The 25760-nt window shown below is 60.6% G+C and overlaps 4 protein-coding genes across 4 annotated transcripts; 2 read left to right on the forward strand and 2 right to left on the reverse strand.

Annotated features, from left to right (window-relative positions):
* Nucleotides 1–274: 274 nt before the first annotated feature.
* Nucleotides 275–2324, forward strand: MNEG_3813 (hypothetical protein; the record flags this gene model as incomplete). Its single annotated transcript, XM_014047707.1, has 4 exons — nt 275–344; nt 856–1253; nt 1500–1670; nt 2319–2324. 4 exons carry the CDS (start codon nt 275–277, stop codon nt 2322–2324), a joined length of 645 nt encoding a protein of 214 aa, XP_013903161.1.
* Nucleotides 2325–5136: 2812 nt separating this feature from the next.
* Nucleotides 5137–7559, reverse strand: MNEG_3814 (hypothetical protein; the record flags this gene model as incomplete). The annotated part of the gene is made up of 6 exons (XM_014047708.1): nt 5137–5203; nt 5465–5485; nt 5760–6307; nt 6976–7026; nt 7304–7380; nt 7544–7559. 6 exons carry the CDS (start codon nt 7557–7559, stop codon nt 5137–5139), a joined length of 780 nt encoding a protein of 259 aa, XP_013903162.1.
* Nucleotides 7560–13284: 5725 nt separating this feature from the next.
* Nucleotides 13285–18424, reverse strand: MNEG_3815 (Putative proline/betaine transporter; the record flags this gene model as incomplete). The annotated part of the gene is made up of 11 exons (XM_014047709.1): nt 13285–13642; nt 13849–14114; nt 14431–14495; nt 14840–15098; nt 15390–15472; nt 15986–16106; nt 16316–16390; nt 16608–16649; nt 16916–16974; nt 17967–18071; nt 18283–18424. 11 exons carry the CDS (start codon nt 18422–18424, stop codon nt 13285–13287), a joined length of 1575 nt encoding a protein of 524 aa, XP_013903163.1.
* Nucleotides 18425–19616: 1192 nt separating this feature from the next.
* Nucleotides 19617–22245, forward strand: MNEG_3816 (hypothetical protein; the record flags this gene model as incomplete). Its single annotated transcript, XM_014047710.1, has 4 exons — nt 19617–20126; nt 20359–20475; nt 21235–21692; nt 21942–22245. The coding sequence occupies 4 exons, from the start codon at nt 19617–19619 to the stop codon at nt 22243–22245; spliced, it is 1389 nt and encodes a 462-aa protein (XP_013903164.1).
* Nucleotides 22246–25760: the final 3515 nt, after the last annotated feature.

The following is a 25760-nucleotide window of genomic DNA, read 5'->3' on the forward strand; positions in this document are numbered from 1 at the left end:
GCTGCCACAAGCAGTTGGCGGCCAGCGCCGCCCCGCACCCGCTGCACGGATCCCTCACCTATAATTAGCATGCTCCTTCCCCCTCACCCCTCACAAACCACTTAAACCCAACCGCCCGGCCGCCCCCTTGACGGACCGCGCTCCCCAGGGTTTGGCAACAACACCACAGACTACACGGCCCCCTTTGGCGTGCCGTCTGAGGGCCTTGCCACGCAGCTCAAAGAGCGGGGGTGGCACGTGGAGGTGCTGCAGCTGGAGCGCAAGTCCTGGTTCAATGTCGCGCGCGGCCTGCTCACGCTCGGGATCTGGAGGGGCACCCTCACCACGGACCCCGGCTACAGCTGGTGGGTGCCCAGCGGCGCCTGCTGCGGTCCTGTGGGGAGTGCCGTTTTGTTTTTTGTGTGTGTGTGTGTGTGTGTGTGTGTGTGTGTGTGTGTGTGTGTGTGTGCACGCGCGTGCCCCAGTGTGTGTTTGGAGGGGTCCTGCGGACACATTGTGGGTCAAGCAGCCAGGGGTCTCCAGGAACGTTGCCCGGAAGCAGGACAAGGGCGCCCGGCAGCTCTCCACTGCTAGCTGCGCGTCGCGGGTGGCCGCGGCTCTCGTGGCGCGTGGCACCCCTGCCGCCTCATCAGTATGGGCCCCTCAAGGAACACTGCAAAGCCCAACCTCTCAGGCCTGGGGAACAACGCACCATAACCCAATGTACTCCCACCTATGCACACACACACACGCACACACACACACAAACACACACATACGATACACACGTGCGCGCTCTTGCGCCCCCCCCCTGTGCCCTAACCAGGTACATCCAGCGCGTCGCGGAGGCCGTCCGCCGCGCGCAGGATGCCACAGGGTCGGACCAGGTGCACCTACTCGGCCACTCCGCGGGCGGCTGGCTCGGCCGCGCCTTCATCGGCCGCGCCCCCGGCAGCGCCCTCAACAAGGAGGCCGCTGCGGCCGCCGCCGCCGCCGCGGCCGCCGCCGCCGCGGACGTGCCGCTGGGCCCGCACCCCGCCGTCGCGTCCCTGACGACCCTCGGCACGCCCCACCGGCCGGCGTCCAAGGGCGGCGCGCGCGACATGACGGGCGGCGCGCTGGGGTGGGTGGACGCGCAGTGGCCGGGGGCGGCGTTCGGGGCGGAGGGCGTCAAGTATGTCGCAGTAGCAGGACGTGCCGTCAAGGGCTGTGCGCAGGCGGCGCGCTCCAAGGCGCGCACGATCAATGGCTACGCGCACGAGGCCTACACGCAGGTGGGGCGGCCCAGGGGTTCTGTTCCGATTGCCGGCGGGGTGGGCAGCAGTGCCTGTGCTGGTGCGTCAGGCGCCGGGGAAGTCTCAGTCAGTAGCGTGGCCTGCCCTCCGCGCACAGATACCGCCCGACCCGCATCGATACAAAACAGTAAATATGTCGCCCGCTCAGCGGCCGTGCGTGCCCACATGGCGCGCGTCGAACCGGCCATGCAACGCGCCGCTGACGCCCCCTGCCTTCCCCCAAAGGTGTCTGGCGAGGGCGACGGCGTATGGGGCGACGCCGTCGTGCCCACGTCCGCGGCCGTCCTGGAGGGCGCCAGCAACATCGTGCTGGACGGTGTCAGGCACAGCATGGCGCGCATGGGCAGCTTTGATGAGCGGGCAGGGGACGACCACGTGTGGTACGGCAGCGCCCAGGTGGGTGCGGCTGTCGCAATATGCATGGGCGGGCGAGCATCCAAAGTATGCATGTGTATGTGTGGTATGAGTGTGTTTGGATGTGTTTGTGTGTATTCGTGCAGGTGTTTGCATGTGTGCATGTGTGCTTGCGCGTTATGATGTGGTGGGGCCTTTCGTAGGACTCGGCCAGGGCAAGAGGGGGCACAAAGACAGCAACTGTCAATTTGGGTTGCGGCCGCATTGCAACCCGTCAATCCCTTGTCAAGCGCCCTCACGTTTGACACACACACATACACACACACACACACACACACACACACACACACACACACACACACACCACGAACGAATGAATGAATAGGTTTTGGACGCGTGGTTGCACCAAGTTGCCAGTCTGGACGGTCCGGAGGCCGCGGTCGCAGCCAAACGCGCCAATGACGCCGTAGCAGCCCAGCAGAGCTGGGAGCCGTCTGTTGTGCTGCCAGTGAACGGCGACTCGCTTGCGTGAGCGACAAGGCCAAGTGCAAACGCCGTCTACGCGGCTGCTGGGCGATCAACATTGTTGTTGAGGGCGGGCACAGGACTCGCCGCGCCCACGGCTTTGCTGCGATGACTCAGCATGACGTGCTCGGCCCGGCTGCCCCTGCGGCTCATTGTACCATCCAGGCGTGAGAGAGCTGCAAGCTCCGCTGATTATTGGTTGTGATGATGGTCGTGGATGCTGTTCAACGCCTTGCCTTGCTGGCACCTCATTATCACTGCCATCCCAAGAATCAGTGGTCCCAGACCTCGCCCGTTGAGTCAAAGTGATACTCAAACGCACGCACCTGACTAGCACCTTGGAGTGCAAGCACTGGCATGTGCTCTGTGATTTGCATTGTTTGGGCTGCAAGCCTGGCGTGCAGCCCCTCAGGGGTTGCCGCCCCTCAGGGGTCAGCCGCATCAGTGCACGCCGAACGCTTTGCGACGCATACATGCGTTGCAGCGAGTGGGACGCCGAAGGTTTGCCGCTCTCGCTCCCATCCTGCAGCCAAAGCTGCAATCAGAGCCACCACAGGGGCGAGGACGCATGCCCCCTAAAAACAGGGTGCGCTGCTGCACCGCACGCGCATGCAGACGCCCACCCCTTGGTGTGCGCACCCATGTCGCGCCCGTTGCCTTGACCAGGCGGTACTAACTGTGCTTTAGTCCAGCTTGAGGGCTTGGCCGCAATCTATGTAACGTAACCTGCGCCCTTGATCGCGTGTGTTGTTGCAGCTAGCTGGACCAGCGGGGTGTGAAGGCGCGTCGTGAGTGCCCAGGTGGCAGGGGAGCCCGTTGCCCGCATGGGCATGACTCTGCATTCGTTTGCTGTGGCTGTGGCGCCAGAGCGTGGTCGCGCTGCCAGGTCATAGCCTGAGATGCTGAGCGCCATTCACATCCGGTCTTGCAGCTTTGTTGCATGAGCTGCAGGACCCCATGCACTGAAGCATCTGAAGGTTACACGGGACCCCAGGCGATGTAGTGGTGTACAACAGCAACAACCAAAGGGCTGAAGCAACAGTTTGCTGCAACAGGGAGCGCAGGACCGTGCGGGTGCCCGGTCCTGCTGTCTGCGTGCTTGTGTTGGTCGCCCCACAGCGCACTGCACATCCGGTATCGTTCGGCAGGAGCTCACAAACAACAGCACAGCGCATGGCATATGGGGCGAGCGGGCGCAGAGGGTCACAACGTGGGAGCGCCGCGTCTCCCTCCAGGCCGCGGCGGCCGTGGAGCGGGCTGACGACAGCAAAAGGTTCTGCAATCAACAAACCGCCTTGGAAGCCGGGAACAAACCACCCGGTTTTACGTGCACAGCACGGCGTGCAGAGCTTAAGCGTTATCATCGCACCCGTCTGTCAAGCGGAGCCCGCCTGGTGAGCCCCCCTTCCGCAGCAAGCACCGGGCCGACAGCTGCGGGCAAAGCGCGACGATTCAATCTGGCTGCTGCACTGCACTGCAACTAACTAAGACGTATCTGGAAGACGTTCAAACCGGCCTGACGTCAGCCGTGCGGCCCGTGTGGTGTCTTTGGGACGGCTGCCAGGCTGATGGGGCTTCAGTAGGCGTCCGCATGTGACGCTATTGGGTAGAGCAGCAGTGCGAGGGCAATTGGAGCACGTCAGACAGCAGGACCAGGCACGTTAGCAAGGGCGTGCAGCTCAATCGCTCTTGGCGCCAGCAGGGGTTTACAAGGGCCAGCGGGGCGCCCGTCGCCAGGGGTGCAGCTCCGCAACTCGCATGTGTGACTGGCGCATGGCAGCAGGTGCGCCGTCCGCAGCAAACACCCACCGTTGCCGACGCAGTTGTAGAAGAAGAAGACATCAAAGTCACCAGCGCCGCTCTTGCCATGATGGAGCATCGAGTGCATCGCGGCGGCGCACGAGCTGGGCGGCGCCGGGGCGATCGCCTCTTGATGGGGCTGCTCGGGCTGCGGCTGCCCGTGTTCCTGCCGATCAGGTAGGATTGCGTTGTCCTGGGCATCTTTGGACTCTAGGCGCTCCATACGGATCGGGACCCTGTGATCACGGAAGTGACACTCGGAACGGGTCGATGGGTCGAGTGGCTTGCAGCAGAGCTACTATGCTTTGTGATGGCGCGATTGATCACGAACATGACTACATCAAGACAGGCCGCCGTTGAGCTCTCCTCAATGATGAGTCAGTGCTGCGCGACTGCTGAGATTGCGCTTGCCACAGTACCGGCGGTATCCACGTGCCTGGTTGGGGGCGGCCGGGGCGAGCACCTCTTGACACACAGTCATTGATGTGAGTTTCATCAGTTTGTGCTCCAAATTGCATGTGACGAAGGTACCCAAAAAGTTCAAATGAGTCCCTCACTTGTGCTTTGGATTCTGAGGCATGTGTGGTGGCGTGGTGCGACCACGAAGCTGTGCCGAGGCCAGCCCGCAGGCACAGCTCTCTTGCCAGCAGCTGCATAGTCGCGCCAGGGCGGTGCAGGAGCGCACGCAGGCTTGGCGCAGCATCTTTCTTTCCTAGGCTCACGCAGCCCAAGCACTGTCCTGCACGGCTCCAATGGTTGCACGCTAGAAAGGGCTGCTCGCACCATGCCAATTATCTTTGAGGACTCCCCATCTCAATCTGATGCCACCCCATTGTCCACAAAGCTTGCGGAGGCACTGCATTGATTCAAAAGTGTTACTGCGAAGTGAGCCACACGGCAGAGTGACACGTGTGTCACCATATGCTGCAACAAAACCAGGCCCGAGCTGTGGCGATATTGTGCTGCGACAGTCAGATGAAGCATACCGCAAAACAACTGATTGTTTAGCAGTTTTGGGCCGTCAACCACAGCTAATGTTGCTGGTTTGCAAACCTGAATTGCAGCGATGGGTGCAGTTACCCCCTAGTTTCCCAGCACAGCAACGTTGGACGCATTCATTCAAGCTTGGAGATGACAAGTACCGACAACATTTCATCTTGTGCGCTTGAGAGGATAAGGGCCTCTATTGCCGCCAGCGGTAGGCGCTGATGACGAACACCAGCACAGCGCAAATGTTGTAGGCAATGAACCTGCGGCACACGGCAGCGGGCGGAGGTGCGGCAGAGCGTTGCGTGTGAGGCCTTGCAGCTGGGTGCCAGGGTTCTTGCCGCAGCACATGGTGCTGAACTGCTGGCACTGGGGAGCCCTCAGGCCTGGCAGCCTGGCTCAGTCAGCCCAGGGACATAGGGCACGGCCAAGAGCACGCAATGAGTCACACGTGGGACGCCCCCGCGCGTCGCGCTCCCCGCCGCGTCGGGCTCTGGCCCACTCACTGGGTTACACACGCCCACTTGTTCAGGATGTGGGAGATCCTGCGGGAAGTGAAGGTGCCAGGAGGTGGTGTTTGCACGGGGGTTGCAGGTGCGGCTCGTGGTGGTTGCAGGTGGAGGAGGGATTGCAAAACGTACAGCAAGGTCAGCAGGCTGATGACACGTCGTGCGCATGATGACGCTGATCCCTCACAAAAACACAGAAGTGTGCGTGCGCTCACACATCCAACACTGTCGCCCCACTCAAACACACGCCAAGCTCTGAACAGCCACCATCTTGAAGTATCATGGGTCGCCGTCACACCCTTGCCCGCACCTGTCGGCGTAAACTGGGTCCTCTTTGAGCGCCTGCATCTCCACCACCACCCGCGTCCTGGCTCGTTCCCACAGCGCACACGGCCATGCCCGGCAGCTGCGCACCGGCCCCGCCGGGCCCCCTGCCCCCACCGACGCCTGCGGCAGCAGGGCGCTCCGCTGCTGCGGGCGAAGGGACGGCTGCGCCGCTGGGCCCCGTTCGACGTCTTTCGGGGACGACCCGCTGCCAATGTGCACGCCGAGGCCGGCGGGGGCCGAGGCTTCGGCGCCCTCGTCCTGCTGCTCTTGCCCCTGAAGGTGCTCCTGCTGCTGCTTTTGCGGCTGCTGCTGCTTGAGGCTGGGGTTGACGCCGTGGCGCGGGTCGTTTGTGGTCGCCGACTTTGCTGTCAGGGACCCCCTCCTCGGCTCGTCCAGCAGGGTGCGCAGCTTGGATGCCAGGCTGCGACCGCGGGCAGCAGCGGCGCGCGCGTCCACGTCGGCGTCGGCGTCGGCGCTGGTCTGGTGCGAGAGTCCGCTGACCATCACGTCGATCAGAGCCTGCTCCAGCATCTGAGAGGGGGAGAGGGGCGGAATGACGGGGGAGGCGCAGAGGGTCAACAGATTGGTTCGGTGGCTATGAATGCTTTGGCGTTGGTGTCAGGTCGCTTCAAAGGGGTCAAGTATTGTGAATCTGCGTGTCCAACAGCGAGATGAGCCGCAGTGGCTCCTGTTGTATGGAGAAGGCCACTTCTATTCAGGGCCGATCAAACCAATTATTTTGGGGCGGCCGGCGCTGCACGTGCCTGCTGCATACGCCGATTGATGGCCTCCTGGGCAATTTGGCGCTTCTGGTTGGACGCCCTGGACTTGTGGTAGTTAGACAGCCACCTGAGGGGTTGATTTGAGGGACTTGATTTGATAACATCTCGACATGAGGGGTCCAGACCCCAACCGGTTGCCAGAAAAGCTGGGCGGCAACTTTAAGCAAGCGCCGCTAGGCTGCGCTCTCACCAGATCAGGACGTTTTCAATTCCAACCTGGTTTCACGGGATGGATGGGGTGTGAGATAGGGTGTGCAACTATTCATGCGACTGGGTGCGACTGTGCTGTCAAGTGATTGATCTCACAAACAGGTGGCAGTTTAAGCCATTATTCTGTCAGCCGGCAGATCAGCTGGAAGTTGTGGCGAGGGGCACAGAAGCCGATCATGAATGCGAGAAGTCACCGTGCTGACTCACCAGGATTAGGACGCAGTAGCTGACCAGCGTCAGCATCTGCATAGCAGTGGTCTGCAAAAGTGTGGCACAGCATGGGGTGGGAAGCAAGGACACAGCGGGTGCTGGGGCTCTATCTGGCAACTCTCCTCCACCCGCTGAGCGTGAATGAGCGACAATAAGGCCTGAATTACTTGGTGCAGCCTTCATCCCCGTGCGCACGCGTGCACACTCCCGCCCCCTCCCCTCACACAAACATGCATGCCATTCCATTGTCTGCCAATGTGGCGCCTGAGCATGAAGGGAACCAGCCACCCAGCTGGTCCCATCCTGCCCTGTCGCAGCCACTCACGTAAGAGCTCGCCGGCAGATCGGCGTCGATGACAAATTGGATCGCAGCGAGCGCCAAAAACAAGGCGACAACAGCGCCTGACAGGGCAGCGCGGGCAGGGGAGGCCAGCAGTTAAGGTTTGGCGGACCAGGGGTTAGCAAGGCTGAGGCGCGGATTGCGACGGAAGGCCGTGAGAGCACACGGCCTGCCAGACCACACATCTCTCATTGTCAGTTGCGTGCCGTGCCAGCGGAGACTCACCCAGGCGAGCCTCCATGTCCCTCCTTGGCAACAGGAAAACCAGGAATCCCTAGGAAAGAGGGGGAGGGAATGCAGCTGCGACTTGAGGCGCCAGTGCTGGCAGCATTGCAGGATTGTTGCTGTGTAAGTTAGGATAGCAATGCAGCACTGTTGCGAAGGAGTTGCGTCGGGGGAAAGCGAGATGGCCCCAGCAGCTGGTATCAGGGGCTCAATTCAGCACACAATGCCGTGCGTTTCTGCTGCGACAGGCCGCTGTCTGGCACCATACACCCAGGTGCGATGGCCCAAGAAGGAGGGCAGGCGCGCTTGCGCGGACCAGCGGGCAGGCTCACCAGCCAAGTTGTTGCCAGGACAGGGAACAGCGCTGAGATCACGTGGCGGCTCCACAAGCGGTTGATGCGTATCACGACGTTGACCCCCGCAACCATTGACTGCAGTCAAACAAGGTCAACGTGATGCACAACAAGAATTGCAATGTTGGATAGCAGCTCAGAAATTAGGCGACGTGGATGCACCTGGGCAACATACATAGCGTGCTGGGGGCCTGCGATAGCTGCTGTAAAATTGGGGATGTGGCAAGCACTGCACCATCATGTCATCAGCCCCCACAGCGCAACCTCAGCGCGGCAGCGCGGCGAGCACAATGCGATCCCAGGCTCCTCACGATTGCCATGGAGTTGGAGGAGCTCTGAGAGCGAGCGATCAGCGGCGAGTATCCAGCCAAGGGGCTGCGGGCGACCTCCACGCACTTTGATGAGTTTGCCATCATTTTAGGGTCCTGCAGGTACAGGCAATTGCCACATCAAACGAGGGCATGGCAGTGATGAGGCACCGAGCACTGCTTGCAATTGTCCCGGGGACAAATACTTTGATACACCCGAGGGAATGATGTGTGGCGCTGCGTTTATTGGCCAATTGAGTGTGGCTGCTATGCATAAGAACTGCATGTCTGCAGGAAGCTCTGTCCCCCAACGCCCAGGTGGCGCCGCTCCCAGGCTCACATTGGCAAAAAAACTTGGCACGAGCGGCCCGGGGTCGCTAGCCGCAGATGCCGCGTCCAGTCCAGCCAGAGGGCTCTGCGGGCGGTGCGCGGAGACAGCGCCGGCAGCGGGAGGGTTTGCAGCAGGAGAGGGGTTCTAATGTTGTACGCAAACATTCCAGGGTGCAGCGTCTTGACGTGCGCTTGGCCAACCCCGAGGATCACCTTGCAAATTGGGAATGAGTAGTTGTGGAGAGTGAGGCTCTCCACCGCCCACTCGCTGACATCATCGCCACCTGAGGGGGTGTGTGCAAGCGTGGTGGCAGCAGGCACGCCTGGGCTGCACGATGTTGCGAAATGTGCACAAATCCACACACATTCACATACACAGACACACATCCACACACACACACACACACATGCACACAAACACACACACACACACTCGTGCACACACCTGGTTCCAGGGTGCAATAGGTTGCGGTGTGGATTTACTAATCAATGCTATCACGTGAGTTCGGCACAGCACATACCGGCCACCCATTGCTTCCGTGCTGCTGCAGCTCACTTCCTTTGCTTGAAAAGAATTCAGATCCAGAGGCAGATGGGATCAGCAGAATGTCGGCTGATGTCAGGGCACTGTCAAGGGCTACGCTTGGGGTCTCCAACTGGATTGTGAGCAGCTGCATGTGGTGGAGGTCGCGAGGGGCTGGAGCTGTCAGATAAAGTTAGGATTAGATCGATTGTGGACTTCACTTTGCTGACGCAGTTGTTGGAGGATGACCTTATCACAACCAAATTACCCCTTGTGTCAGCTGAGCACGACCCAGGCTGCAGAACCATCTGCGCATGAGAGTCACGGTCCGGTTGAGCCAAGCGGTTCGCACCTGGTTGTCAAAAGGGAATGCCCGGAAGTTCATGGGCGTGTACCACGTTGCATGGACCACGGTCCAGTAAAACACTGTGCTGCTCTTCTCATCAAAACCAAAGCCGTACCGATACACGCGGTCCTGGGGACGAGTCAAAATGAAGTGTATGGTGAAGGGTAGGCTGGGAAGGTGCGGCGTGTTCAAAGAGAGGTATGATTTCAAGGGTGAGCGGGAGGTGAGGATTGCAGCAAAGTGCTGTTGAATTCAAGACCACACCTAAGAGTGCAATAGGAGGGCAACAAGCACGCAGCCCAGAAGAGAGGTGCGGCAGTCTGGGTCTATATGATCTGCACGCAGCAAACTTTTAGATGCTGGCTTTCAGGGTTGTGGCCCGTGCTGCAGGGTCAAGCCGCCCACCCCCTCTTGCCTGTGGGAGGACTTTGATGTTCGACATAGGAATATATGGCAGCCATACCTGTGCGTGAGATAGTGTGCATGCAAGTGCGTGTAATTGTGTAGGGCAAGGCATAGATGAGGCATGTGTGCTTGCTCATTGTTGTACGCGTTCATACCTGAAAGTGTGTGTGTGTGTGTGTGTGTGTACGTGTGTGTGTGTGTGCGTGCGTGCGTGCGTGCATGTGTGTGCGTGTTTGATTGTGCGTATGTGTGCGCATGTGCGTGCGTGCGCGCACTCTGGTGAGCAAGAGATGTCCACGAGTGGATGAGTCCGTGCATGCCTGTGCGTGTGTAGGGTTGTCGAACAAAAGGACACATGGCAGCTGCAACCACTTGTGTACATCCTAGCTCACATCTTCGCAGCAGCCGCCAGATGCATGCCCACTGGACTGACAGAGCAAGGTGCATGTGTGGTTGCCAGCCTGCGAAGGTGGAACCAGTGAAGCCAATGTCATGACATGGGCCAAGAGGTAGGTGCGGTCGAGTGATGGGGCCGCGACTATGCAGCTTGCGGCGAAGCGCATAAGTATGCAGTAGAGCACCGCAGCAATACACGAGAAATGCAGCGGCAAAGACGTGCCCAACCACATTGTGTCAGGCTGATGATGCCATCACGTGGGCAGGACTGGCTGACGCAGGCAAGATGCTCCACCAGCTGAGCAGACTCACCTCCACCTTCTGCTGCGATTTCTTGATTTGATTCTTGACCCTTGGGTCGGACCAAGAAAGGTATATGAAGATCACAGCCTGTTGGCAGGAAAACGCGGCGGTTGCAAGCTTGGTGCAGGACTGGCGAGCCCCTCCAGCGTGCCCAAATCTGAGGTCTGCAGCAAAGCGCAAGGCAGGATTGGCTAGTATCCAGCGTCCGCTGCGCTGTGACGCATGCGTTCAGGTACCTGTGCCATGTGCAAACTTTGAAGAGTGAAGGGTTCCAGGCCCGAGGCTGCTCACCTCAAAGTCGTAGCTCTTGTCATCAACCGCCAGCAGCCTGTCCAGGAACACGGAGATGTATACTTTTGTCGGCCGCTGCGGCGGGTCGTCGCTGTTGCCCTGCAGCGGCTGCTGCATCTGCGCACGGGCCTGGCGCGGCAGGGATGCAGCCGCCAGCAGGTGCAGCGCGAGGGCGGCCAGCAGCAGGCGCGCGGGGTGCAGCGTCCGGGCTGCATTCGTGCGAGGCGCTCCGCGCGCTCTGGGCGGCGCAGGGGCGCCTGCGGACGGGATCGTGCAGCAGCAAGTGATAGGATGTAGGTCTGAGCAGGGAACAACGCGCTCTTTATTGAAGGAGCATGACGGGTCATGCGGCAGGTGTGCCCAAGCATCACTCCGTCATGCTTCGCTCGGCGCAGCGCTGCGCGCCGCACAGCCAAGCTGCTGCGTGCCATGACCACAGCCATGGCTATGGCCTCGCATGTAACCTTTGATGCATCTTCAACGCTTCGCACCACGGCTCACCCGCGAAAAGCATGGCTTTGCAGAGGCCACCGGGCTGGTGACCTTCGCTGTGCAGTCTGAACCCGGCCGCTAAAGGCGTTGAAAATGTCTTGTTATACGGGACGCGCTGTCAGAGCGCATAGACAGCCGTTGTCAGACTTGGCGGTTCCACACTGCGCCGGTCCTGTTTCTCCTGTTGGGGGGGATGATGTTCTCATCCTCCACGGTCACAATGTGCGATGTCAGCGGCCGCCAAAGGTTGGCCGGCCTTGCAGTGTATTGGTTCATGCCTACCATGCAATATCATAAAGCTTCAGGATTAACTCTGCTGCTGCTCCAGCTCATGCAAGCCCCCAGGTGCTGAAGAGCGTGGCAACAAGCAAGCACACACGCACCCTTCGCTTGTCCGGGCAAAGCAATGACCAAGCAGCGACCCAAACTGCTGACATCACAATGATTGTGTGCCTCATTCAGCGCGCTATATGCTCAAGCATCAACAGGAGCAGCAAGATCAGCAAACACCAAGCGACACCAAGCAACACCATGCACTCAAGGGACCTGTTCAGTGACACAGGTATGTCGACGAACAGGCGAGTCCGTACTCATGGCAGGCTTTTGTTGAAAGCACGCAAGTACTAGAATTGCACTGCCATGACCTCCATGTGTCCTTATGCTCCCATTGGCAACGTTGTAGCCCTGCTGTGCAGACGTGACGCGCAGCGGGGTCATCGCGTTGAGGGTGGGGCACATGCCCCGCGTGCAGTCGTTGGTGCAGATGCATACCAAGGAGCGCTTGGTGTCGCTGTTTGAAGTCCACCCGCATGCTCGTTGCATGACTACAGCTGCATGTCATTGGTAAACAATCGGGGCAAACAACACTGTGTTACCAGCAAGGGGTGTTGTGTGGCTTCTGCATGCAACAATCACATTTCTCAAACATAGTAACCAGGAGGCCTGCAAGGTTGGGTGGGTGACATGCGTGTGCTTCGATGAGTGTGGCAGCAGCAAGCAAGCGACGGGGCCAGCGCAAGGCCTGCGGGCCGGACGGTCATTGCGCGGTCACCTGGCATAACATATCATATCGGGTTCGATCGTGCAGCATTTTGTGGCGCCGGCAGTGTGTACATGGAGTATGCAGAGGGCCAGGGAGTAAGACGGTGCCCACAGCTGCTGCCATGCTGCGAGGCAAACGAAGCACTTGCCACGGCATGACCCAAAGTGCAAGACCGCAAGACACCCTTGCCCGACAGGGCAAAGGGCTGCCTGCGGGGGCAGCAAGTGGGGGTGCCAGGGCGGCCCGACAAACAACTACAGGCCGATGGCTGGGAAAGGCTGCATCCGGCAGCTTGCTAAATATGCACCCAGCTCCTTGCATGGATGGGAAAATCACGTAAGATTGTGCCACGAGCAGTTGTTGTTGAGCAGCATGAGCATATGTGAGTTGTTGGGGGCAGCGGGAAATTGAGCTCGACATACAGTGGTGATGCTGAGGTATGAACTTGGCACACGTTCAAGGTGGCTGGTGTGGCACGTAGCAACAAAGGATGAAAATGCCCCTCTGACGCCGGCAATTGCAAAGAATTGCGCGTCTTTTCAGAGCCTTAAAGGCCATGACAATCATGTGTTTGTGGGGTGATATCCTATGCAGTACCACCTTGGTGTGTGTGTATTTTTGTGGGCGTAATCGAAGCCAACAGAGGCCCTGCACCTGGAGCGGTGCTCTGGTGCCAATCAACACCGCCCTTTGCATTGGGATGTGTCGCAGGGGTCGCACGTGGCCTTGAGATTGCCGCCAAGCGGTGCAAATTGTCAGGCAAGTGTGTCGATTGCAAGGGCGGGTGCCAGCCACGCGAGCACATTGCCCCGTGCACGCCACGAGGCAACAGCAATGAAACTACATCAAGAAAGCATGCCAGCGCCGACGCAAACTTTGATCGAGGGGGCCTTGTCCAACCTGCAGATGCATTGACTATGGCACCAATCCGAGGGACTTGTGCGGCTTAGAATCAGTCGTCCCTGCTTGCCTCCCTCACGGCCTTCAATTGCCCTTGCTTGCCATCACCCGCAGTCAATGCCAGTGTCGCTGGGCCGTCGACCGCCCCGCGCTTGGAGACTGACACCACGCAAAGCTCCGTCTGGCACAGCGGCCGCAGGTGGGGGTGGCTGCACGCAGGGAAGCGCCAGAGGGTGACCAAGTATGCAAAGGCGCTGACGCAGCCGGCGGCCAGCGTCCAGAAGGCGGCGCCGTATATGCCGGCGCCGTGGTTGGCCATGATGGAGGTCACCGCCAAGGGGGAGAGGCCGCCGACAATCCCACTGGTGATGCTGTAGCCGATGTTGTAACCGCTGGCGCGCACGTCCGGGCTGCCGGTGCGATTGAAGGATTTGTGGGTCGGGTTTCGTTGACGTGAGACACGTGTCCACGAGTGAGTCCACCGCAACAAGTGTTCGTCAACAGCCAACAGTCAAGCAGCAAATTCTCTGCAATATGGCTGCATGACAGCAGGAGTTGAGGTAGTCTGCATCAAAGACATGCTGTCTGCCCGCACCAAGCCCTATACAGCACCCACCTGAAGATGTTCACACCAACGGTGGGCAGCAGCGCCAGCGCGAAGCCCGTCCAGCCCAGCAGCAGCACCTGCATCAGCCAGGCGCCGACGAGCGCGCCCGAGCCCTTCACGTAATCAGCCACCACCTTGCCCAGCCCGAAGTTGAGGCCGACGCCGATCAGGGCGTTGGCGGCGCCGGCGATGCAGACGCCCATCCCCTTGTCGGCCAGCCAGCCGCAGAGGAGGACGCCGCCAAGCTTGGCCGTGAGCGCGGTGATGGACATGACCTGGGGGGCGGTGGCATCAGTGGGTGGCAGTGTTTGTTTATGTGTGTGGTTGTGTGTGTGTGTGTGTGTGTGTGTGTGTGTGGTGCGTGTGGGGAGGAGGGGCAATTGCAGGAGGGCGGATGACGTTTGAGCGGGTTGCACGCGAACTTGCGTGTGTGCAAATTCGCGCGAATCTGAGTACGCGGATGGGAGCTGCATTTAGGTGAGCGTTGCGTATGTGTACATGCCTGCGTGCATCGGCAAATGAGGACTCAGCTATCTTGCGAGTCAGGGCACAGCAGCCAGGGAACCGCTGGGGGGACGTGGCTGTACGCACCTGCGTGGTGAGGTTTGGGACGCCCTCGTCGCGCAGGTGCTTGGCCAGCCAGGTGGTGATGGTGTCTGCGTTGGAGCGGTGTGGCGTTCGGCAGCCGCGCCGGGCTCAGGGCTCACAGATGGAATTGTTGCATCCGTAGTGGGCAGGGGTGGTTTGGCGAAGAAGTTGTGCGCACGAGCGTGCGTGCGTGCACGCGTGTACATGTGTGTGTGTGTGTGTGTGTGTGTGTGTGTGTGTGTGTGTGTGTGTGTGGGTGTGTGTGGGTGTGCGCGCGCGTCATTTGGGGCCCGTTCCTGGTGAGCCAACTGCGCTGCAAAGCCTTCAGATCTGTGGTGCACAAAAGCAAACAAGTGGCTGTCCGCGGGCAGCGACGGCCATCCCTTGCTTGCGACCGTCGCGCGCAGCTCACAGACTGACGCCTGGGCGTAGCAGGCCACGAGCACGAACAGCGCCAGCGCCAGGGCGTGGTGCTTGATCAGCGCCAGCAGCGGCACACGGTGGCGCATCTTGTCCAGCTCAGCCTGGGCGGCGGCCGCCTTCTCTTCGTCGTTCAGGGCCTTCCAGCCGGCCTCGGCGGCGCCGCCGGGGGCGGCGGCCGCCTCGGCCTCCAGCCGGGCCTTGGCGATCAGCAGCAGGGGCTCTGGCATGTTCAGGCGAAGGATCAGGGCCTGGCGGCGGCGGCGTGGTGTGGGCGGGTCGGGGCACGAGAGGAGAGCAGGACGATTCTGGGGGCAGATGCACCAGGTTGGAGGCATCGGCAGTGTGCCGCAAGCCCAAGGCAGGTAACTATGCGCCTGGGGCGCTCCAAGGGTGCTTTGGGCGTTCAAAAAAGCAGGATGAGGTCTGTGCGCAGAAACGGGTGCGACACTGCTCGAGAGAGTCTGATGCTTGGGGCCACCCTTGCTGCAAGACTTCCATGGCGGCACCAGGGCTGTAGGCTGTCCTGTGTGGGCGCTCACCAGCGAACCGCTGAAAATGACGATGAGGAAGGGGATCCGCCAGCCCCACACGGCCAGCTGAGCCGGGGTGCATGCGGCGACAACTGCGGGGCGCAGGCGGGCGGAGCCTAGTGCTGTCAATAACAGGAAGAGATAAGCACGTTGGCGGAGCGGCTGAAAGCCATTGTTGCCGGCTGGCCGCACTGCGCAATCAGTGTTTGGCCCTGCACTAAACTCGGCTGCACTGCTGTGCGTTGGCCGCCCCCATCACGCTGTCGTCCCAACACCTGGCTCCATTGAAGCCAATCAAATTTGTGCAAAAGCCGCAGCTCTCTGTGCAGCCGCAAATGTGCATCTCCAGGCTCAACCCCTGCACACACCGACAGCACGGCATACACCCACATACATGCACAGGCACCCCCACGCCCGCAGTCACGTGCCAGCCCCCGTCCCCCGGTGGACGGACACGTGCACAAACATACACCAAATGCCCCACAGGTGCGCCGATGCACCTGCAACTGCAAGACCACACTGACACCTCCAACCGCACTCACACCCTGCACTCGCCCACGCGCTATGCTGTGCACTATCCATGCTATATTATGACCGACACCCACCCAGAAGGACAGCCAGCTCTCCGGCCAGCAGTCCGGCCTGACAGAAGGCCACAATGAAGGTGCTGTGGCGGCCCTCCCAGCCGGGAGGCGCGAGCTCCGCAGCGTACACCACGGCAGTGCCCTGGGGCAGCGGGGGGTGGCGTCGGGTGGCACGAGTCGATGCCTCGGCGTCTGGCGGAGGGGCCGCCGACAGGCCGCCAACGCACTTGACGCCGCGCGGCCAGCCCAACCTCGTCGTTTTTATTTAGAGTGGTGTTTGATTTAAGTCCCTGCTGCAGGACCTTAGCAAATGACCGGGCCCCAGCCCATCGCAGATTTGATTGGGCTCACGTATTCTCCGCCAATGGCGAGGCCTTGGATCACGCGCAGGACGCCCAGCAGGACCGGTGCCGCCACACCGATGGTCTGGTGGGGTTGAGCGGCGCGTTGGTTTGCAGGGTGCCAAGCAACGGGAGGGTCACACCAACGCGGTCGCCACAGAGCGGACCAGGCTGCAGGAACCGGTCGCGCGTGAACAGCGGCGCTGGGCTACTGAATGGGCGTCGACGCCTCAAAACGCATGCCAGGCTGTCCGTGCAGAGCCGGTGCGTCATCCACGCGCTGGCCGGGCTGCCTGCCGCACCTCGTAACTCGGAATGCAGCCGATGAGCACGGTGGGGACGGCCTGCATGCGTAGGACACAGGGCGCACGATTGTATGCGTGGGCGGCGGAATTACGCACACTTGGATGTGCCGATAATTTTAGGCGTTTGATCCACAAGACGGCGCTGGGCTGGGTCAGGAGCCAGCCTCGACCGAGCGCGCTGGAAGCCGACATGGCGACGTCAGGTTGAGAGCGTGCTGGCTGGCAGAGAAAGCCGGACTGAGGCTGCAACCTGGATATTGTGACGTACTGCCTGCAGAACAGAGTGCCGTGGCTGTCCTCCGCACCATGCAGAGGATCGACACGAGCAGGCTGACGCGGCGGCCGATGAGATCGCCCACGTGACCTGTGGAGGGTACACAAAGGGGGGCGAAGAACTAATTTGTTGGGTGCAGGTTCAATACTGAGGAGCTCAGGTTGGCTGGATGGGCTGGTTGGCAGGGTAACGGATGCTCAACCGCGGGATGGGAATGATGCAGTCCCTGCAGCATCCGGCGCAAGCCCGGCCCAGGCCTGGGCAGCACATCACAGGACTAGCAGCTACCCTCTCACCCCCCCTGGTCAGAAGCAACAGAAATCCATAGCACCCCCGCTCTCACCAAAGATGACAGCACCGATGGGCCGAGTGACACTGCGGTGGAGATGAGTAAGTTGGTATGCATGCGAGTGTGAGTGTGCGAGTGTGCGAGTGTGCTCGCTCGGCGTGTGGGCAGCAGTTTTAGCTATCAAGACGGCGCATAACTCAACCCGTTGAGGGCTGGCTTTGATAAGATTGGCTCGTAGCTGCCCTGCAGGCGCTTGATACGGAGGCAAGGGGCCGTTTTTGGGCCAGCGGGACACGGGGAAGAAATGCAGGTCACCGGGCTGCCCAGCCTCGAAACAGCGGCTTACGCCACCCGCAGGGACACAGGTGATTGGGAAATAGGGGCGACAGCACGACTCACAAGGCCAACGCAAATACCAGCCAGAAAGAGAGGGCCTGCGGGTGTGCGCATGAGGGATGGCACCAGGGTGTCGCAGGGACCGGGGGGTGTGCCCACAGCATTTGCAGTACACCTCACTCGTGGCTCACAACTGAGGCTCAGCGTCTGGTGATTACCTGACTATTGGGCTTCCCACATCAGCCCAGCCAACGGGCCCCCTCTTCAAGCCATCATCGTTCTCCCCTGTCTCTCCAACTCGCCTGGGCAACGCGGTCGTTCTTTGGAAAGAACTCGTTGCTGATCGTGCTGGACAGGCCAGAGTACAGCTGTGTTGGTTTGGGTAATGTGGGATCAGTGAAATTCAGTAAAGGCTAGGAGGAGTCGAGGAACGAGGGGATTGGCAAGGCGACAGCACCGGCCAGGGGGCGCTCCAGGCGGCAGTGGGCGGGCTTTTTGGGCACGCGCTTCCACAGGTGCAGGGCTTGCAGGGTCGAGCTGGCCCCCACCTGAAAGTCGTACCCTGGGGGTTCGGACATGTGTGCGGGGTCGCGCAGCGCAGCAGTGGGTGCGCGAGCAGCAAAAGACGCTTTGCAGTGAGGGGGAACTGGTGGGTGCGCTTGCTGGTGTTGTTCGGTTGTTGGGTTGGTGCACGCGCTGTGCGGATGGCGTGCCCAAACTCTGAGATGCCCTCAGGTCATACGTGGTGCCAGGCCGCCAAAGCTGTTACTCACACTCCATCAATGTGCCCAGCCCTAGAGCCAGGATCACAAGCGCGTGCTGGCGCTTGGTCATTGCAGCACTAAGCGAGTGCTGCGTCGCCATCCCGCCGGCCTGCCTCGCCCCCGAGCCGCCCTTTTGGTAGGCCACACTCATTTCAAAGTGCTTAGAACGCAAACAGGTGCTGCGTCCGCGTCGTTGGACCGCTACAGCTGATCGCCCGGATCGCTCTGTCGTATAGGATGTGGCCACCGCCGGCGTCACAAAGGGGTTTTGAGTTCAAAAACTACTAAAGCTGCATGTCGCAGTGCTTCCGACGTCTTGTTCCATGTCACTTCTGGGTCACCCAAGCTTGGCCAGTGAATTACTCAACACCTCCTGCAGGTTGGGTATGGGTTACTGCTGCTGGCTCTCTGAGTTTTGAGTCTTGTCATGTTTGCCCCAAACAGAGGCAGCAGCAAACGCAGACGGCCCTCCCCCGACGGCACTCTCAGTCTTAGAGCTTGCATGGCCCCGAAGGCCAATGGCGGCTGCGCTGCACTACGGTACTCAAGACACACATTTACATCGACATTTATGTGACATGAGCCGTGTCAACAACTCAACCTGTTCCGGACCCAGTCTACTGCAGCACCTGGCGAGCACGTTCTTTCATGCAGGCAGGTGATAGCAAGGTTTGTCGTGTGTCACTCCGCGGCGATCAAGCATGCAGGTGTGCAGAGGGCAGAAAGACTACTGCCTCAAAGATGGCGCTGCAGACCACCAGGAGACATCGCACACCGCCGGCGCATGGCCCCAAGCTGCTCGCGCACCTCGGGCACGCTCCGGTACCGACACACACCCGAGTGCTCAGTGCTGCTCAAGGCGTTCTGACGGCTGACTGCGCACCCTCTCGCCATGATTCTTGTATTTAGGACCTGTACAGCCGCTTGCAGGGTCGGCAATGCACAATCCACTTCTGCCGATTACTGCAGCCCGGCACTGCAGGGCTGTGGGTGACAATCCCCAACACAATAAGGGGGCCAGCCAGCATAGATCATGTATGACCTGCAGACATATCATCTCTATTTAACGTGTATGATGCATTCGATCTTGAACCAATGTTGCAAAGTCATGATCGCAGATCTGGGCGAGCTCAATCGCCGTTTGCGGCTTTAATGTCGTAGAAGCAATCCTCGCATCAAGAATATCCACCGCAAATAATTTAAGCATCGTGGAAACCTCAACTGTGCAAGAAAGAGCACCGCAGTTATCCTCACTGTTTGAATCTTTTGAATCCCGCTGCCTGCGGTGCAGCAGCATTTATGCCTTTCAACGTCAAGTATAGATCAGCATGCCAGCATATGGAATGGCAACCGTGCGCGCTGTGGCGCGCGCCATCATTAGTAGGAATGAGGGCGACGCGTGGGGTGCTCGCACGCTGCTCTGGTGCCAGGACGGCCCTGCCGCCGACCAAGTGCGCGCCTGCCTACACCGGCCGGCGCTCACGATCAGCGGAGACGGAAAGACCGCGCATTATGAGTGCGCCGGTTGTGCCCGAGAGCACCCCAAACGCAGCAGGCCCGCCGTGCTGTGCGCCGCCGACCCTGCAAAAAGCTACGCGCCGTCGGAGGCCTTCGTGCTCTGCGACTGCGGATCCGCCCGCCTGCCCTGCAGCGCGATGCGAGAGATCGGCCTGCTCGCCGCGCACCCCTCCGTCCGCGGTCACCGCTGGTTCTGCCGCCTATGCAACCGCATGGTGGCAGCAGGGGCTGCGGAGCACGACTGCACCGCGGCGTGCGTGTCCCGTTTCCTTATGGACGGCACGGCGCTGGCGGGCCCAGCGGCGGACGCAGACACGGCCAACCTTCTGAAACAGGTGATTGCAGATTTCCATTTCCAGTTGTTGCAGCTGGACTGCCCTGAATCGCGTGCGTCACCGCTCCAATCGCACCGTGTGCTGCAGGTCCTAGCCTCCTGATACCCCTGGCATCGCTTTTTCACACCCTCCGTCCACCTTCCACCCCCGGCGTTGTACATGCCAGATCAGCGGCCGCGTCGTCGTGCTGCAGCCGTCCCCGTACTTCCGCCTTGACCGGTCCCGCACGCAGCCCGGGCTGGGGCTGACCCTGCGTGAGCTGGCCTGCCTGGCGCAAATCGATGCGAGGGGGCGGCCGGCGCTCTACATGTCTGAGTTTGTGGCCATGCCCAGCCCGCTGCTCAACCCGGTGGGGCTGCTTGGGGTGATGTGTCTGTGTGTCAAGTGTCGCCAGGGTGCACGTGCGCGTCCAGGGATCCTGGGGACGTGTTCTCCAGTCCAGCCTGCAACGCTGTCTGGGCACCAGCTGGTGCAGCCCCTATGAGCCACGAGGCATAGGGTCAGGGTAAAGCGACCCCAAAACGCCATCGCGCCTCATGCGCCCCCCCCCCCCGCCAACCGCCCGACGCAGCTCGCCCGCGCACGCTCTGAAGAGCAGCCGCGCAACCCTGCGTGCGCATCCAAAAGCGGCACAGGAGCCGGCAGCAATGGGGTTAGCCGCGACCAGAAGCGCAATCGCGCTGGCCGCGGTGCATCTGTTTGCGGCGGCGTCAGCGGCGGGGCCAGGGGTGGCGGCAATAGCAGCGGTGTCGCACAGAGTGTTGGGGCCAGTTTGGCCGAAGAGCGTGCTCAGCAGGACGAGGTATCCTCCCCAATATCTGGCCAAGAGCAGCTGCTGGACCATCGGCTGCAGTGGCAACAGCAGGGACAGCAGCAGCAGCAGCAGCAGCAACAACAGCAACAGCAGCACCAGCAGCAACAGCGGCCGCAGCGGCAGCTGGGGGGACTGCGGCGGCCGACGAGCCCGCCGCAGCGGCAGCTAGACAATTCGCTCGAGCCAGCGCCGCTGGGGCCGGACCTGGGGGGTCACGGGCTGATCTCTGTCCACGAACTTACCCCTGGCCCCTTCAGCTTCCGGGATCACACTGGGCCTTTCGCTGCGAAGCAGGTGCGTGCCGAGGCCGCCGGGCGGCTTGAGAAGCTGCAGGCGGTGGTGGAGGGTGAGGGCGCCTGGCTGGCACGCTGCGGGCGCGGCGCGGTGCGATTGGCGCCAATTCTGTGCACAAGCGGCGGCGTGCTGCCCTACACGGGCCAGCTGCGCGGCGCAACCTGCAGCGGCCCGGGCAGCAGTGGCAGGGCCAAGGTGGCAAACGGTGGTGGGGTCGGAAACGGCGGCAGCGGCAGCGGCAGCAACAGCAGCGATTGGGGTGGCGGGGGCGGCAGCGGCCCCTTGACAAGGGCAGCAGCCCGGCTGGGCGGGCGTGGCAAGCCGCCGCGCCGCAGCGGCTTCAAGCGCAAGGCGACTCGGACGCCGGATATAGCCGACTGCGACCTGGATGCGGAATGGGCGATCCGGCCCGCGCTTGGCGGCGGCGTTGGCGTCGTCGCCAATCAGGGCCACAACACGTGAGCCAAGCACACTGCTGCTTGTGCCTGTTGCAAGATGACATGTTTGCTGTGCGCCTTTGCTGGGCCGGCGTGTTGATGCCAGCGCAGGTGTGTGGCAAGCAGGGGCAGCACCGCCGGTACCACTACTGCTAGGGGTGGGTCAAACATATCTCAGCTCAAACCTGTTCCTGGATGCCGGCCGCACATGACAGCATCCTGTGCCGACCAATCCTGGCCCCCTTATTTTGCACGCGCCAACGCCTGCAGCCGCGCGAATCTGGTGTTTGCAGTGCTGTACAGCTCAGCGCGCGACGACCGCCCTCCGGCTGCCTGGCTGCTCGTGCTGCGCCCAATTCGGCGCGGCGAGGAGCTGCTGTGGGACTACGACGGGCGCGCCCCCAGGCACGAGTTGGAGGAGGAGTGCGCCTGCGGCGGCGTGACCGTGGTGCAGGGGCGGCGGCGGGTGGCGGTGCGGCACTACTCCGATCGCTGCGAGGGCTGCGGGCAGCTGTGCCTCGTGGCGGGGCCGCCGCACCGTGGTTTTTGCTGCTGCACCATGACGCGCACGTGATTCTTTGCGGCCGGAGCAGTTCCTGTTCTGCTACCTTACGACTGGATGTGGAACGAACATCCAACATCTGATGCTCCAAGGCAGCGGCCTGTCGGCCCGTTCAGCGGTGAAACCGCTGCTTGACCTGCATTTGACCCACTTCAGAACGCTTGATCGAGCCTTTACATTTTATTTGCTCCCTCCTTTCATGGATTACAGATGTTTTTCGTGCTACATGAGGTTTGGCGACGCGGCTCGCCTGTATCGTGTGGGTTGTCTCGGATAAGACTCCCGGACGACCCTCGTTTGCGAAAAATCCCAGCAAACATCACCTGTGGCTTTGCAGCAATGACTGTTGTCGCTACGCAGCGGACTGCTGGGGCCAGGCCAGTGGCAGGATCGCCGCTGGCGCTCCTGGCAAGAGCACCTGTTTCACAGCCATGGCGGCAGCGGCTGCGTGTGTGCATCCTGCCAGCTCTGGCGCAGCCGGAGCACAATGAAAGTGGCAATGTTTCCAGAGACAGCAGTCCATCGCGAGAGTTCACAGATGCACCTCCCAGGACATCCAGACAAAGTGGGCAGGGCCTGAACCCTGTTGACATGCCTGCGGGAGAGCCGCGGCGGCAGGTGGAAAGGCAACGGGGGCAGCAAGCGCGGCAAGCAAGCAATGTGAACATCCAGACACAAGGAGCCGAGGGCGATGCGGAAGCGCAAGCAGAGCAGTCCGAGGTAGGTGCGCGCCGGCCGATACGCGGCATTCCTGCACGCGTCCAATGCAGCGTGCATGTTTCTCCACTGCGATTACTGCACCCCCCGCCCTGCTGCGTGCTTCTAAAGTGCTGGGGCAGCTCTGTGCTTGAAGTTTGCAATTATTCGAATCAGCCAGCTTCCTACGCTTGCATTGCTCCAACAGATTGAGTTCTTGCTTGGGGAGCAACATCCCAACAGCCCCGGGCGCGTGAGCGCTGCAGCAGCACCCGTACAGCCGCGGAGTCAGTCTCCCATTGCAAGTGCATCTTTGGCCGGTGCGCATTCTGGGCATGCCCTTGCGCGTTACATCGACTTGGGAGTCATGCCTGTCCACTGCGCTCGACTGTTGATTTTCTTGCTAATCACCAGCTGTGATTTGAGTTGGCTGCTACTTGCATGGCCACAAGATTTCAACCTCCCTTGACACCCAATTGGCTATGCTGCACATCAACAGGTACTGGTGACCGGCCCCAGTCCCCTTCACGTGCCGCGTCGCCAGGACCCCAAAGGAGACCGCGGCCATCACTCCCTCAGCTGGTGCAGCAGCAGCAGCAGCAGCAGCAGCAGCAGCAGCAGCAGCAGCAGCAGCAGCAGCAATGGAACCGGCAGCCGGAACAGCAACAGTGGCAGCAGCAAGTGATGTTTTGCGACGACTTCTGGGAATCGGATGAGTGCTGGCAGGAGGACACGATTCTCGTACAGACCGCAGCGACACACGTCACCCACGCAAATTTCACGAGGAAAATCAAAGCGGCGCAACAACTGCTGCCTCCTCCTGTGGTGATTCAGCCTCAGATATCTGAGACTTCTTCTGTTGCTGTCGTGCAGCAGCAGCGGCAGCAGCAGCAGCGGCGGCAGCAGCAACAGCAGCAGCAGTACACAAACCATGACTGTGACAATGGCAGCGTTGAGATGCCGCAATCCTGGCCTGGTGAGCGCCCAGGCGACAGAGATTTGTACATCGGCAGCCTCGGGGAGGCTTTTGCCTTTGGTGTACTGGCCAACCACCTCACAGGTTTTGACACTAGCTGCTGGCGTTCGCGGGAAGACTGTTGGGCGATTGATTTGGAGTTTATTGATGCCGCAGGGGAGTTTGCAGGCAGCGACCGGAAAGGCGTGCGCTGCCTGATAGATGTCAAGGCCACCCCTTATCGGCAGCCAAAGTACGGCCCCATCATCAGCGACCGGCAGTGGCGCAGGGCACGCGTGGCCCACCGCACGCCCGGAGAGCTGTTTGTGATCATCTGGGTTTGGGACGTGAGGAAGTCGCCAAAGTATGATATCTGGATGGATCCTGTGGAGTTGGTGCTGGAGAAGAAGCTGGTCATGTCGGAGACTCCAGAAGGAAAGCTGTCGCTGAAAAGGCCCTAGCTGCCGCATCCCAGACAGGCCGCGCCTGCTATAAAACAAGTGCACTGCTACATACATGAATCACACACAAGGGGCGGGCCATTTTGATTACGCCATTTTGATTGCAGTCAGGGTTCAATTGGCCCTACGCTTTCTTGGCAGGCATTGCCGCGCCAGTGCAGACGTGGTTGCATACACCGTCTTGGTTTATTGTGGCAGCGGTCCGAGGCGGGGAGTGCGGCTAGGCCCATGCGCGCACTTGGCTGGTCAGCCTCGCCGGTTGCGTTCTCTGGCGTGGCAGTCGTCATCCCGCTTAACCGTTGTCACTGTTTGCGACCGCTGAGGACATGTACTCATTGCGATGGCATTTTCTGCGTTGTGCAAGCCCTTGTATGTGGGGCACAATTACGCACCCAATCGCATCATCTCAGGTGGCACGTCGGCGCGCGCCTCAACGCCTGCTGACAATTATTTTTGTTGACACCTCCACACAGTTACGTTCAGAATGATTCTCATGTGTCCAACCACGTAAGACAGATGTACTCAGCTTTTAGACGCATGCAGGTGCTCCAGGCAGTGTGGTTCAAAAGTGGGGTCAGAATGCTGCACTTGTTGGTGCAAATATCCATGTGCATGCCACCCCCCCCCCTCCCAGGGGGGCGGGACCAATGGCAGTATTTAAAAGATACATTTGCTGTTCAGCCTGAAAGAACTCAGGGCGACTACATCCAGAGCAAGCCCAAATGCAAGTTACAGACTCTGGGTCAAGGGCAAGGTTGCCAAATAATGGCATCGTATCCCGCTGGTGACATCCTATGCCATTTCAAGGTGCGGGTATGTCAGCGCAACAGCTACATATCTGTGGTTTTGGCGCAGTGTTGGCAGCAAGGGATCCCAGGGCCATCTTGAAGCTTGCTGCTCTTGTCTGAGGTTGCATTTCCACGCTCAGGCGTGCATTCATGTTTTTGGGAAATGTTTGTTGCGATATCCTGCGACTCCAGTAACGCATTGCTTGATGGTGGTCAGCAGGGCGGCGCCCACCAGGGTCAGCAGGGTGCCCGCCATCTGCAGCAGATAGAATTTCACCTTGACATCAACAGTCACTGTTGCAAGGGGTATATGCATGCAAAAATGCACGATCATCCATACATGCATATGCAAGCAATCAACACTGCAACCCTCAACCCGAAGACCAAGAACCGCAACCCTGAAACGCATGCCAGTGCGAGTGTTGTGACTCAGACCTCGCATGTGCGCTGGGTTGAGAGTGATTGACTGGTGCGCGGCCAGCCGCCTCTTCCCCTTTACTAGGATGGGCGGGGCGCCAGAAATGTGCGTGCAATACGCTCTGGCGCGCGCGTGCATGCACAGTGTCAAGAAGCGCCAATGGGCGGAGAAGGAGGGAGGATATGCATGCATCTTGGTATCTTCAGGCT

This window comes from Monoraphidium neglectum (assembly GCF_000611645.1).
Source record: "Monoraphidium neglectum strain SAG 48.87 unplaced genomic scaffold scaffold00498, whole genome shotgun sequence".
Taxonomy (NCBI): Eukaryota; Viridiplantae; Chlorophyta; class Chlorophyceae; order Sphaeropleales; family Selenastraceae; genus Monoraphidium; species Monoraphidium neglectum.